The sequence below is a fragment of the Chiloscyllium plagiosum genome, chromosome 18, assembly GCF_004010195.1.
Source record: "Chiloscyllium plagiosum isolate BGI_BamShark_2017 chromosome 18, ASM401019v2, whole genome shotgun sequence".
NCBI lineage: Eukaryota > Metazoa > Chordata > Chondrichthyes > Orectolobiformes > Hemiscylliidae > Chiloscyllium > Chiloscyllium plagiosum.
Window position 1 is genome coordinate 54,867,888 of NC_057727.1, and position 12,835 is coordinate 54,880,722.

The 12,835-nt window shown below is 38.8% G+C and overlaps 2 protein-coding genes across 8 annotated transcripts in view; one reads left to right on the top strand and one right to left on the bottom strand.

The window, feature by feature from the left end:
- The window catches only part of LOC122559105 (acylamino-acid-releasing enzyme-like), a 64,155-nt gene extending 62,151 nt beyond the window's left edge, over positions 1–2,004 (top strand). For 6 of the 7 annotated variants that reach the window (XM_043708401.1, XM_043708400.1, XM_043708405.1 and 3 more), the window contains one exon: positions 1,456–2,004. In XM_043708401.1, coding sequence (XP_043564336.1) covers positions 1,456–1,573 — 118 coding nt within the window. In that variant the 3' untranslated portion in view covers positions 1,574–2,004. The remainder of the gene's footprint in view (positions 1–1,455) is intronic. The other variant, XM_043708402.1, reaches the window with a different exon arrangement.
- A 1,307-nt stretch (positions 2,005–3,311) lies between these two features.
- The window catches only part of LOC122559263 (F-actin-capping protein subunit alpha-2-like), a 48,721-nt gene continuing 39,197 nt past the window's right edge, over positions 3,312–12,835 (bottom strand). Inside the window, exons 8-10 of the mRNA XM_043708643.1 lie at positions 9,619–9,690; positions 5,217–5,279; positions 3,312–3,491 (exon numbers count right to left, since the gene is read on the bottom strand). Of these exons, the coding sequence (XP_043564578.1) occupies positions 3,312–3,491; positions 5,217–5,279; positions 9,619–9,690 (315 nt within the window). The remainder of the gene's footprint in view (positions 3,492–5,216; positions 5,280–9,618; positions 9,691–12,835) is intronic.

Here is a 12,835-nt window from a genome sequence, read left to right on the forward strand (position 1 = left end):
CAATCCTTTAATAATCTTATATGTCTCAATCATATCCCCTCTCAGTCTTCTAAACTCAAGGGTCTACAAGCCCAGTCGCTCCAGTCTATCAGCGTAAGGTAATCCCGCCATTCCAGGAATTGACCTCGTGAACCTACGTTGCACTCCCTCAATAGCCAGAATGTCTTTCCTCAAATTTGGAGACCAGAACTGCACACAGTACTCCAGGTGTGGTCTCACCAGGGCCCTGTACAGCTGCAGAAGAATCTCTTTGCTTCTATACTCAATCCCTCTTGTTATGAAGGCCAGCATGCTATTAGCCTTCTTCACTACCTGCAGTACCTGCATGCTTACCTTCATTGACTGGTGTACAAGAACACCCAGATCTCTCTGTACTGTTATGACCTGTGAAAGACAAATCATAACCAGTATGCAAAGTAAAACAATTAAAGAACAAACTGAACTTTGGCAGTACTGCCAAAGAGAAATGCTTAGGTTTGTGATGATTAAATATTGACAATCCCAGGTACTGATTGATCATTGCCAAGTAAAGGAATTGATATGAAGATTGAATTGACAATACCATAAATATTCTGATAAGCAATAAAAGAAGACATGTACTATGAACATCTTATAATTTGCACATGTTGTTAAACACGTGTTCCCCGTATCCATGTATTATTAGTGACTACTGTCCATATGATTAAAAGCCCCAAACTTATACTGGCTAAGAATTGGGAAGAATGCAAGATTCTAGGTATTTATTAACAAGGGCATTTTTACATTTCTATCTCATTTTATGTTGTGAAAATATTCAGCTGATAAATATGTTACAATTTATTTGTATAACAGGATTTACTATGTCCTGCTGTTCACAGTCAAAGTTTATTGGAGTCTCTGGGGAGGTGTTGGTGTTGTGGTAATGTTACAGGACTTGCAATCCAATGCTCTGGGGTACTTTGAATTTGATAAAGTTCTGGAATTAAAAGTTGGCTTAATGGCAACCACCGTCAATCATTATAAAAGCCCATCTCCTTCACTGTGACGAAGGAAATCAGTTGTCCTTTCTTGGTCTAATATACACGTAACTCTAGACTCTCAGCAGTGAGGTTGAGTCAACTCCCCTTTGGGCAGTTAGGGATGGGAAATAAATGTTGGCCCAGCGAGCACCACCCAATTTTTCAAAGAAGTCTGTTTGCATATGGATATGTAGGTATGTTCCTTTCTCAACATTGACAATATTCATTCAGATTTTCTGGTCCTGGCTGTACTAGGAGAAAAAAAGCTGATTGAAAACCAAACACCAGGAGTTTCCTTAAAGGAGATAGGGATCTCTTAAGCATTGGGCCTTGGCTGATGGTAAAAATACTTTGTTTAACTTCCCTGCAAAATACTGGGTGACTAAGCAAAAAAGGTAAAACTCTAAAGACACTGTTCTTCATCAGAAATAAAATTTTGATTTCTTTCATCATTTAGGTTATTATGGTATCCTGACGACAGCCACTCGCTCTCTAAAGTTGGCACAGAAGTTGATGTTTTCATGAATATTGCTTTGTGGTTTAACTTTGCACTGGGTATAACTAAAGCAGCTTGAGACAGTTTAATGTGAAAAATAATCTAACTCAACTGAATATGTGATGCTGCTTATTTTAATCAGCAGGTGCTTAGAGTGTATTTCCTTTTAGCTATTTGGCAAGGCTGCACATCCCCTTGCATTTGTACAAAATCCATTTAATTTAGTGCTAATTTGATTCAGTGGCATCACCCTTTCCTCTGAAATAATTATGGATTCATACCATATTTACAAAAGTGAAGATAATCTGAGCTGACAATTCATTGCAGTAATAAGAGTGAAGTTTTGTTTCAGATGGTGTCTTTTTTGCATTAGCTATTAAATAGATTAAAATAAATTAAATTACCCATTTAAGAACATAGAAATTGACCCATACAATTAGATTTAGATTAGATTACAGTGTGGAAACAGGCCCTTTGGCCCAACAAGTCCACACCGACCCGCCGAAGCGAAACCCACCCATACCCCTACATTTACCCCTTACCTTACACTACAGGCAATTTAGCATGGCCAATTCACCTGACCCTGCACATCTTTGGATGGTGGGAGGAAACCGGAGCACCCGGAGGAAACCCACGCAGACACGGGGAGAACGTGCAAACTCCACACAGTCAGTCGCCTGAGGCGGGAATTGAACCCAGGTCTCTGGCGCTGTGCAGCAGCAGTGCTAGCCACCGTGCCGCCTACAAATTATTTTGAAAAAACGGTTAGTAGAACTTCTTCAATGCTTAGCCCCAGCCGTAACCAGCAAAAGACACTAGCTGATCAAATGCTATTTGAGGACCTGATTATTGGCTACCATGTTTTCCTGCAAATTAGTGGCAAACATTGTAGTAACTTATTGGCTGTGAAACACGTCAGAACAACTTCAGGATGTGAAAATCAGTACAATAATACATACTCTTATCTTTCCAAACTCGAAAATTTCAAATAATTGTTTTTCTGGCTGTAGGTAGCCAATCCTTCATAGAATAGAATCTTAAAATTCCTACAGTGGAGATAGAGGGCATTTAGCTCATCAAGTCTGCACTGACCTCTGAAGAGTGTCCACACAGACCTTCTCCCCACCCCCCAACCAAATCCCGATAGCCTTGTATTTACCATAGCTAATCCACCTAGCATGCACAACCCCTGGACACTACATGGCAATTTAGAAAGGCCAACCGACTTAACCTGCACATCTTTGGACTGTGGGAGGAAACCCACGCAGTATGGGGAGAAAGTATAAACTCCGCACCAATAGTCATCCAATGCTGCAATTGGACCTGGATTCCTGGCACTGAAAGTTAGCAGTGCCAATCACTGTGACACTGGTTTAGATGAGTGGATCAGACAAGCATAATGGTCATGGCAATGCATTACTTTTTTTAAAAAAAAATCTCCTATGTATATACCTTATTAAAATTCAGATCAGGTTACAGAATAAAAATACTTTGTTACTGATCATAGTGGGAAAAACTACTTGCACATCATACAATGCATATTTCCAAGCTAAATTTGTGGGAGTTGAAACTTTAGGCTCTATTATAATTAATGACTGTAGCCAAAGTTAGCTTGCTATGATTGGAAAAGTTTGTTTTCTATCAGTTAATGACGTGACCTTGAGTACAAATTTTTTTTTTTGCAATGTGTCTTGTTCATTCTTGCGTATGGATGATGTGAATATAGATTTAAGATAAACTCAGATTGTATTTCAATTTGTGCACTTTAATTTTTAAACATTATGACTGTTTATGTTATGAGTCAGGCACCAAAGGTATCAGTGAAAATTCAGACGTTCAGGTTTAGACTCTCTTAATGCCTGTGCTAGGTCTATCTCTCTGACGATCTTGGCATTGATGATTTTGTTCCAATCAATTGTTGTGTGTGTAAATGGCAGTTGGCGCCGAAGACCCTTAAGCAGACAATCCAACTTCTGATAATTCTCCATTAGACCAACCTGGAGGAAGAGAGAACAGAAGAATAATCACTTGCAGCTCAGAATGCAAAAGATTCCACTTTCAGTCACTTGTAAAGTTGCTTTACAATCAATTCTAACTTGACAATCGGTTTACAATGGTTTACAGTTAAAATGTGCTTCAGTAATAAAAATCAAAGTTTTTTTGCTATCTTCGTGAAGCAATGCAATTGAGTTTATTTGAGAAGGAAATGATTTATGTTTCATCACTATAGATGTCATTTGCAAATGATGTAATCTCTGGCTGCTATACAATTTATACACTATCCTAGTGTTGTAGGCAATCAAGAAAGTTTTTACAATAAAGATAGTGGCCCACCTAAACCAAAATACACATCTTCAAATCAGGTCTTGAGGAGGGTATCTGTGACTAACAAATGACTCATTCTTTGGAGAGCAATTTATAGCAAGTTAGCTTGACTTGTGCATCATCTAGATAATGCTGACTGGCTATGTCTTTAAGAAAATAAAATTGAAAGAGAAACAGATTCATAAAGGATACACACCTGTCACCTGACCTCCTTTGTGGTTACTATGGATGTTCAGGAATTTGTTTTCAATATAAATTGCAGTTGGCTAAAATTGACTAAAAACCTTTGCTCTCAGCCATCCACTTCAGATTTAATTAAGTCCTTCTCAAGACGTGTGCGTCTATGGAAAGGAAAGCATTTTTTTTGCTTATCTCTAATTGTCCTTAAGAAGATGATGCAAGGTCACCTGGAATACTGTGTTCTATGTGGAAAAGTTACTTGTGCAGCACTTGTGTAGAGTTCCAAGATTTTGAATCCATGATGAAGCAGAAGTGCAAAACAGCATCTAAGTCTGGATAGTGTGAAGCATGGAGGTGAATAAATATATTTATATGAAGTCCAGTAGTTTTAGTGGTGATGTGTGCTGGTTGAATCCTCAGACCCTACACAATCTCTCAAAAGAAGGTCTGTGTGTGGGGGCTAAAGCTGTGCACTGGAAGAATTGGAGAAAAACACAGTTGGCTATTTTGCAGTGAAATCAATTTGGTTTTTACTGATAGATGAAAGTAGTACTGCATAGGAAACAAGAGATTTTGATTCTTGCAGTTTTTTTTAACAAAAATACTACTTGTGTACTAGTTTTATTGCATAAAGCATCTGCATGTTTGTCTTTTTATCGTGAATTATTCAACAATGTATTACCCAATAGAGTGTAATCTTAGCTATTGACCGGCTGTCAGGTTGCAACATTTTATTAACATCACCACAGTGGGTCTTTTTTATTCAGCTGGCAGTAAGCCTAAATTTTCAATGTTTAACATCTAAAATTACAAAACATAAACTGCAGTACAAAAGGATTGATTCATGGCAAGGTCTATAGGGAAGTAAAAAGAATGCAAAAGTTTCAATGTATTGTTAATCCTTTAAGCCACATAAACATACAGTTGTCATCTTTATTAATGATAGGACTAACTGTACTTGAAAAGAAAGGGCCTGTAAAATATAAATTCTTGAGATGATGTACTGATAAAGGTTGCCTTTATATCTATCATCACCATTGATCTGAATAGTATGGAAAGCAAATTTGGACAGTAAGTCTGTCATGTTATTCCTAATTACCTTATATCTTGATTCCATCCATCTGAGCAATATAATGCTAGTGAATGCCATTAGCAGTTTTTTACTTGATGAATCAGAAAACATAATGAATAGGTAACATATGCTGTGGTAGAGCTACCTGAAATTCAGTGTCAGCATTTTCAATAACTTTCACAAACTCTGCAGCTCCTTCACTTTCATTCTAGTGAAAGAAAGAAGATGGAAATGTAAGACAGGTCGTCAACCTCCTGTGACATCAAACGAGTGAGAGAATATGATCATTGACTCATGTTTCAGCTCTCTCTGTCTTGTTGTTTTGTCTCTTCTGCCTTTCTCTTTTTCTATCATGCCTGCCTTCCCCAAGCCTCTTTTTGCTTTTGTCTTTTGCTTGGAAGTTGATGGGAATGTCACTGTGCTTAAGATAAGGTGTCACCAATAGTTGCATTTGGGGCTGGTGGTTGTACAAAAAATGGGAGCCTTCAGTCCATTTCTACCCTCCCCTGAATAACTGTCGTAACCTCATTTAATACCTTCTTTTCCCTGCCCACACTCAACTATTTCCAGTGGTTGAATGAATGTTGATCTGAGATTAAGTGCATATGAGTTAGTTCTTTAACGCGTCGGGAGTCTATGAAATATAATACTTGTGTTAGTGAAGCAGAGACCAGATCAATTAACCAGATCAAGTAACCAGATCAAGTTCGGCAGGCAGTTCAAGGTAAGGTGAATAGAGAGCTATGAGAATAAAATGGCATATAGAATAACAAGTACTACATGTGTAGGATAAACTGGAAGCCCAATCACTACTTTCATGTTCTAATCTCGATTATGGTTATTGGTAACCCCCCTCGTCAGATCCACACCCCCACCACCCCCACCCCCACCCCCCCCCCCCTCCCATTTATCTCTCAGCCTCCTTGGCCCACAAGCCTCATTCCTCTCATTCCTGATGAAGAGCTTATGCCCGTAACATTGACTCTCGGATGCTGCCTGAATGGGTGTGCTTTTCCAGAGCCCTTTGCACCTAGCATGATTTACATTGTCCTCAAGCCTTGGAGAGCGTAATTGTGTGAGCGGGGGTTAAAATCTGCAATTCTTCCAAATCCATGGGTATCTCAATTTATCGCTTAGACTAAAATTAAACAGATTGAGGAGTAACCTCATCAGTTTGGGGAAGATGGAATTGTGCATGCCATGGAAAAGGTCACAAGTTTTAGAGTCATAGAGATTTACAGCATTGAAAGAGATGCTTCTGTCCAACTCGTCTCTGCTGTCCAAAATCTAAACTAATCTCGTCCCATTTGCCAGCATTTGGCCCATATCCCTCAAAATCCTTCCTATTCATATACTCATCTAGATGCCTTTTAAATGTTGTAATTGTACCAGCCTCCTCTACTTCCTGACAGCTCATTCCATTCACACACCACCTTCTGCGTGAAAACATTGCCCCTTCAGTCCCTTTTAAATCTTTCCCTCTCACCTTAAATCTATGCCCTCTAATTTTGGCCTCCCCTCCCCTGGGAAAAAGACCTTGGCTATTCACCCTATCCATGCTCCTCATGATTTTAAAAACCTCTGTAAGATCACCCCTCAATCTTTGATGCTCCAAGGAAAATTGCTAGAAAAACAGCCCCAGCCTATTCAGTCTATCCCTGTAGCTCAAGACCCCTACCCCGGCAACATCTTTGTGAATCTTTTCAGTACCCTTTCAAATTTTACAAGATCTTTCCTATAGCAGGGAGACCGGAATGGAATGCAGTATTCCAAAAGTGTCTAACCAATGTCCTGTACAACCGCCTTTGTTGCAAGTTATATTTTTTTCTGACATGCTCCACTGTTTTATAGCCATATTAACATCACCCCTAGCTTCGGAATGTAATGATGACCCAGGCTCAAGGGTGATCCATTTCACTAATCCTACTGCTCTTCCCAGAATTTTCAATGCAAAGGGCTGAGAACTTACAGTCTTTTGGCGGACAGAACTCTTTTTTAAAAAAAGGAAGTTTAGCTTAGAATAGTTCATTACTGTCTTGAGGCTAAAGTTCATTGACTTTTGTCAAATTTTCTTTTAAAATCCAGTGCCCGTTACAGCAAGCTATTGGCAACACAATGGATCAAGATTTGTTCGTTGTGTAATCATGAACAATGTCATGGTCTATTTTGCACAGATTGAGCTACATACAGCACACAAAAGAAATCTACCCTCAGTGAGACTGAAACTCACAATAGTCAAAATTACTTCTCTCTGCCATAGCAGCAGAATCAGTCTTTTCCCAGACAGTGAGTGACGGGCTAATAACTCAGCTCATTTCTGCCATCATTTTAACCTGGCTATATTGCACTCAGAGAGCTCACAGATTGCATGATGAACAAGTCAGTAATGACTCTGCTGTCCTGTTTCAGAACCACTTGTCACTTTATAACTAATTAGAATCCTAGAATCCCTCCAGTGTGGAAGCAGGCCCTTCAGCCCATCAAATTTACACCAACCCTCTGAAGGACGTTCCAGTACAAACTGCCATTTGAGGAAGAAAGTTCCAAACCTCCAAGTACTTTAACAACTCTCCTGAATGACCTGGCCCTAATTCTTAGGCTGTGCTTCCTCTTTCTAGAATCTTATACCAGTAGAAATCGTTATCATTATCTATCCTATTTTTCTCTATTAATATTCAGAAGACCTTGATTAACCTTCTAAATTCAAGAGAACAAAGGCCTAATTTGTGTAGTCTCTCCTCATAAATTAACCCCTAAAGTCCAGGTATTATCTGGGTAAACCTGTTTTGAACTACCTCCTTGCTAAGGCATGATGCCCGGATCTGCTCACAGGTCTTAGTAGGGTCTGACTAGAGTTTATATCATGTTTGTGACCCTATACTCCAGTCCTTTAGATATGAAGGCCAGCAAACCATCAGCCTTCTTAACCATTTGGCTGCACTTATTGGTGCCGTTTTAAAGAGCCACAACCTGAACCTCCAAATCTCATTGGACATCCACTGTAATTAACTTGGTGTGCCTTGTGAAAAATACCCTGATCTATCCTGCTTCAGTCCAAAACAGATAATCTTACACTTGTTTATATTAAAATTCATCTGCCAAAGATTTGCCCATTTACCTAATCTATAAATATCCTGTTGTAAATTTATGTAGTCATCAACACTGTGTATAATGCTGCCTCAATTGTGGCATCAGCAAATTTGGATATTTGACTTTTTAGTCAAATAATTAATATTGTGAACAATTGAGGTCTCAACGCAGATCCATGTGGGATACTTCTAGTTATGTCCTGCCAATTTGAGTATTTACCCATTATTCCAACTCTCTGTTTCGTGCCATCCAACCAATTTCCTATCCAAGTCAGTAATTTGCCCTGGTTTCTATGGATTTCCATCTTAGCTAACAGTATCTTGTGTGGGACTTCATCAAAGATCCATATAAACAACATATATTGAATTACATTTGACTGCCACCTTTACCACCTCTTCAAAATTCTGTGGGATTTGTCAGACATGACCTACCCTTTATGAATCCATGCTGACTTTTTCTGATAACCAAAATATTTTCAAGGTGATCAGTTACCCTTGATTATAGAATCCAACAATTTCCCCATTGTAGATGTTAGGCTAACTTGTCTATAATTCCCTGGTTTCCTTCTGTCAGACTTCTTAAAGAGTGTAGTGACATGAGAAAATTTCCAATCGAGAGGTAGAACTCCTGAATCCAGGGAGATCTTAAAGATTATGGTTAGGGCATTAGCAATGTACTCTCCTACCTTCTTTAACACCCGTGGATGGAAACCATCAGGCCCTGGGGATTTGTCACTCTTCAGTTCCCATTCAATACCTCAACATTGATGATTTACTTAGGCTAATTTTACTTAGACCCTGTGCCTGATCCTCTGTTAATTTCTTTGAGAGTCCTAGCAAGTTATCCTCATTTTTCTGCTGTGAATAATGAAGCAAAATAATCGTTCAGCATGATGCCATTTCCCCATGGTCATTGACAACATCCTCACTCAGCCTTCAGTTGGCCAATAGTACTTTTACTCGTCCCTCCTCCCTACCTTTTATCTTAGCCTGCTGGACAAACTTTCCTCATTCCTGAAGAAGGGCTTATGCCCGAAACGTTGATTCTCCTGTTCCCTGGATGCTGCCTGACCTGCGCTTTTCCAGCAACACATTTTCAGTTCTGATCTCCAGCATCTGCAGACCTCACTTTCTCCTATTGGTAACCCCTGCCCCATTCATTATTCCATTAGCCATTTCCAATTGTATCCTTGCTTTTGTCACAGCTGCTATATAATCCTATTCAATCAACCCTCTGGTCTTCTGTTGTCCCTTAATCTTGCGCTCACAGCATCATTTTAGTTCTAACATCATGTTTTCACAATCTGGAAGCTGAGCTTGTCATATCAGAGAGCTTACTGGTGCGAGGTTCTGCTGTATAAACTAGAGTTTACATCCAGTTTTATAAGAGCAGATCCCTTGCTGATGCATAAAATTGCACGGATATATACACTTGGATATAATGTATATTTTCCTTACCTTTAGAGCAAGGTTTTGTTTCACTTCAACATTGTTGGTCAAATTGATATTACCCTCCTCAAAGTAATGAGCCTGAGGGAGGAAAAGTTAGAATGAAAATTTAAAAACCTCATATGTTTATCTGTGTCCCATTTTCTCTTATTACCAATATTCCTTACACATTATTTCATCAAGGCAATGGTTGGGTAATCTATTTCCAGATTTGGATGAATGTGAACAGAAAACATGATGGCACAGGCAAATAAGAATGGGCTTATCCATTGATACGATGAAAGATGAAATCTGGAACAGTGCGAATTGGGAACTGACACTGTATTCTAGTCATGAGTTTGAAATGCCATTTGGAAATTGTTTTCTCCAAGAAGTTGATGTTATATTTATTAAATTGAAACAAAAAACAATTTTTAAAAAAAAAGTTGCATTGGGACAATTGAGGGACAGGGAGGAAAAAAATCTTTTTTAACATCATCCACAAGTAAAAGGAGAACTGGAGAATCTTGTAAATCCATGATTTATGGGTGAACCAGCTTTGTGCATCAAGGTATGTTGCTCAAAATGGCATGACATTTAATCAACAATATGCTATCTCTCATCATTCCTAGCATTAGTCATGTTTGCTAACTGATTATCCTTGTCAATGCTTTGCTAACTTTACTAGGTTGTAAATGTACATGTCTAGTATAAATTCACCATAACCTCCTTGCTTGTAATGTATGCTCATATTAATAAATCCCATGCTTTATTCATTGCTCTTTGCACCTGTCTTTCAATGATTCATCAACTTTTTGTTTGTGGGATGCAGGCCTATCTGTTCTCAAATGATTCTCAAGGTTTGTTTATTGCCCATCCCTCGTTGCTCAGAGGACTTGTAAAAGTCTGTTAGATTGCTGTGGGTCTGGAGTTGGATGTAAGCCAGAGTGGGTAAGGACAGCAAATCTCCTTCACATTAATGAACCAGATGAGTTTTTAGAACAATTGACAGTACTTACAAGGCCAGCTTTTTATTTCATTCTTTTACTGAATTCAAAATTCACAATCTGGCACTGTGGGATTTGAACCTATGGCCTATAACTTTGGTGCTCAGTGACATCACCACTTTGCTAGTAGTTCCTCTACATATACTCACACCCCTCTGCACCTTCACACCCTTAAAAATTATGCCTCTTATTTTCTGTCAATATTCTTCGTACCACAATGTATAATACCTGCATTGAACTTCATCTTCCATCTATCTGCTCACTCCATTAACTTGTCTACATCTTTTTGGAGCTCTCCATTGTCCCGTCAGTTTAACAATGTTTCTAAGTTTCTTATCATCGGCAAACTTTGAAATTATCTCCTACATTTGAACTCTGACTTCAAATCATTGATAGGAAAAGCAAGTCCTAAAATCAATCCCTGAGAAACTCCATTAGAAACATTCTTCCAGCATTGATTTTTACACTGTTTCCTATCACTGTCAGGTATTATCTATATTGTAATGATCTCTTTTACTACATGAGCTATACTTGTGTGTTGTGTATCTTCATACCAGATACTTCTTGAGAGACCACGTACACGACATTAATGATATTTACTTCCTTGACCCTTTGTTAAATTTTTTAAAATGGAGATATAAGATACAAGATAATATATTTTTAGAATTAATCTGTAATATGGTGAATATAGCATTATGGCTGGGCTTGGAAACATATTCCATAAAGAACGGCTTTGATAAGAACTCAGAAATATGATTTTTAGCCCGTTGAGCCTCTTGTCATCCAATTAAATCATGGCTGATCCGCCACTGACCTCCATGTGTCATATCTGTGAATACCTTTGCTTAATAAATTATCTATAAAGCTCACACTTAAAAAGTAACAATAGTTTTGGCATCCATTGGTATTTGTAGAAGAACATTTCAAATTTGTCTCTAATTTTGCAAGATGCTTTAAGTTTAAAATGCTTCCTAATCTCACTTTTGAAAGGTCTGGCTCTAATTTTAAGACAATGCTCCTAGTCTTGGACTCTCCACCTTGTTTCTCTCTATCCACCTGATCTATTTCCTTGAAGATCTTGAAAGGTTGAATCAAATCAGACCTTAGGTTTTATTCTCTGGCATTTAGAATTTCAGTGTGTGTAATCGCTCCGCTTAGTTTAATCCCTGGAATCTAAGTATCTTTCTGATAAATCCATACTGTGCTCCACCAATCCCATCCTGCAAATTGTGAACCTACCCATATCCCTCCTGCTGCTCAATTTCTTAATCAAGTCAATAATTGCCTTCAATTTCATGAGCTTCACCCTTAGCTCATGGTCTTTTATGAGCAATTTTATCAAATATTTGTGAAAGTTTGAAGTACAAAAGTGCTACAAAAGATTCAATTGCTTCTTTGCAGCTTTCACATGAAGGTCAGGTAGGGACTGAGAACGGACAGATAAAGGAAGAGAATCCAGGAGAATATCCTTGGACAACATAGAAGCAAAGGAAGACTCAAAGCGAAAAAAACAGTCAGTTGATAGAAGGAAATCAATCAACAGAAAGGAGGCACTCTCAAGTTTGCTACATGTAAAAATGGGGTTTGTCAATCAAATGTAACATGAACTCAAAAAGGGATAATGCTGTAAAGAAAACTCAAAAAGGGATCATGCTGTAAGGTTGAGTGAAATAGGAGTTGATGGGAAGGGTGAAGGCAGTGACAAATTAAAAATACTATATATGAATGCACGAAGCATTAGAAATAAGATGGATGAGCTTGAGGCTCTTGGAAATTGGCAGATACGATACTGTGGGGATAACTGAGACGTGGCTTCAAGTGGACAGGGCCTGGGAAATTAATATTCAAGGCTACACGTGCTATCGTAAGGACAGACTGATGGGTAAAGGGGGTGGGGTGGCCATGTTTGTAAGGGATGATATTCAGTCCCTTGTGCGGGGGGATGTAGAGTCAGTATGGATAGAGCTGAGAAATTCTAAAGGTAAAAAGACCCTCTTGGGAGTTATCTACAGGCTACAGTAGTCTGGATGTCGGATGTAAGTTGAATCAGGAGCTGAAATTGGCCTGTCGCAAAGATGTTACTACAGTTGTTATGGGGGATTTCAGCATGCAGGTAGACTGGGAGAATCAGGATGGTATTGGACCTCAAGAAAGAGACTTTGTGGAGTGCCTCCGAGATAGATTCTTAGAACAGCTGGTGCTCGAGCCTACCAGGGAGAAGGCAATTCTGGATCTGCAAC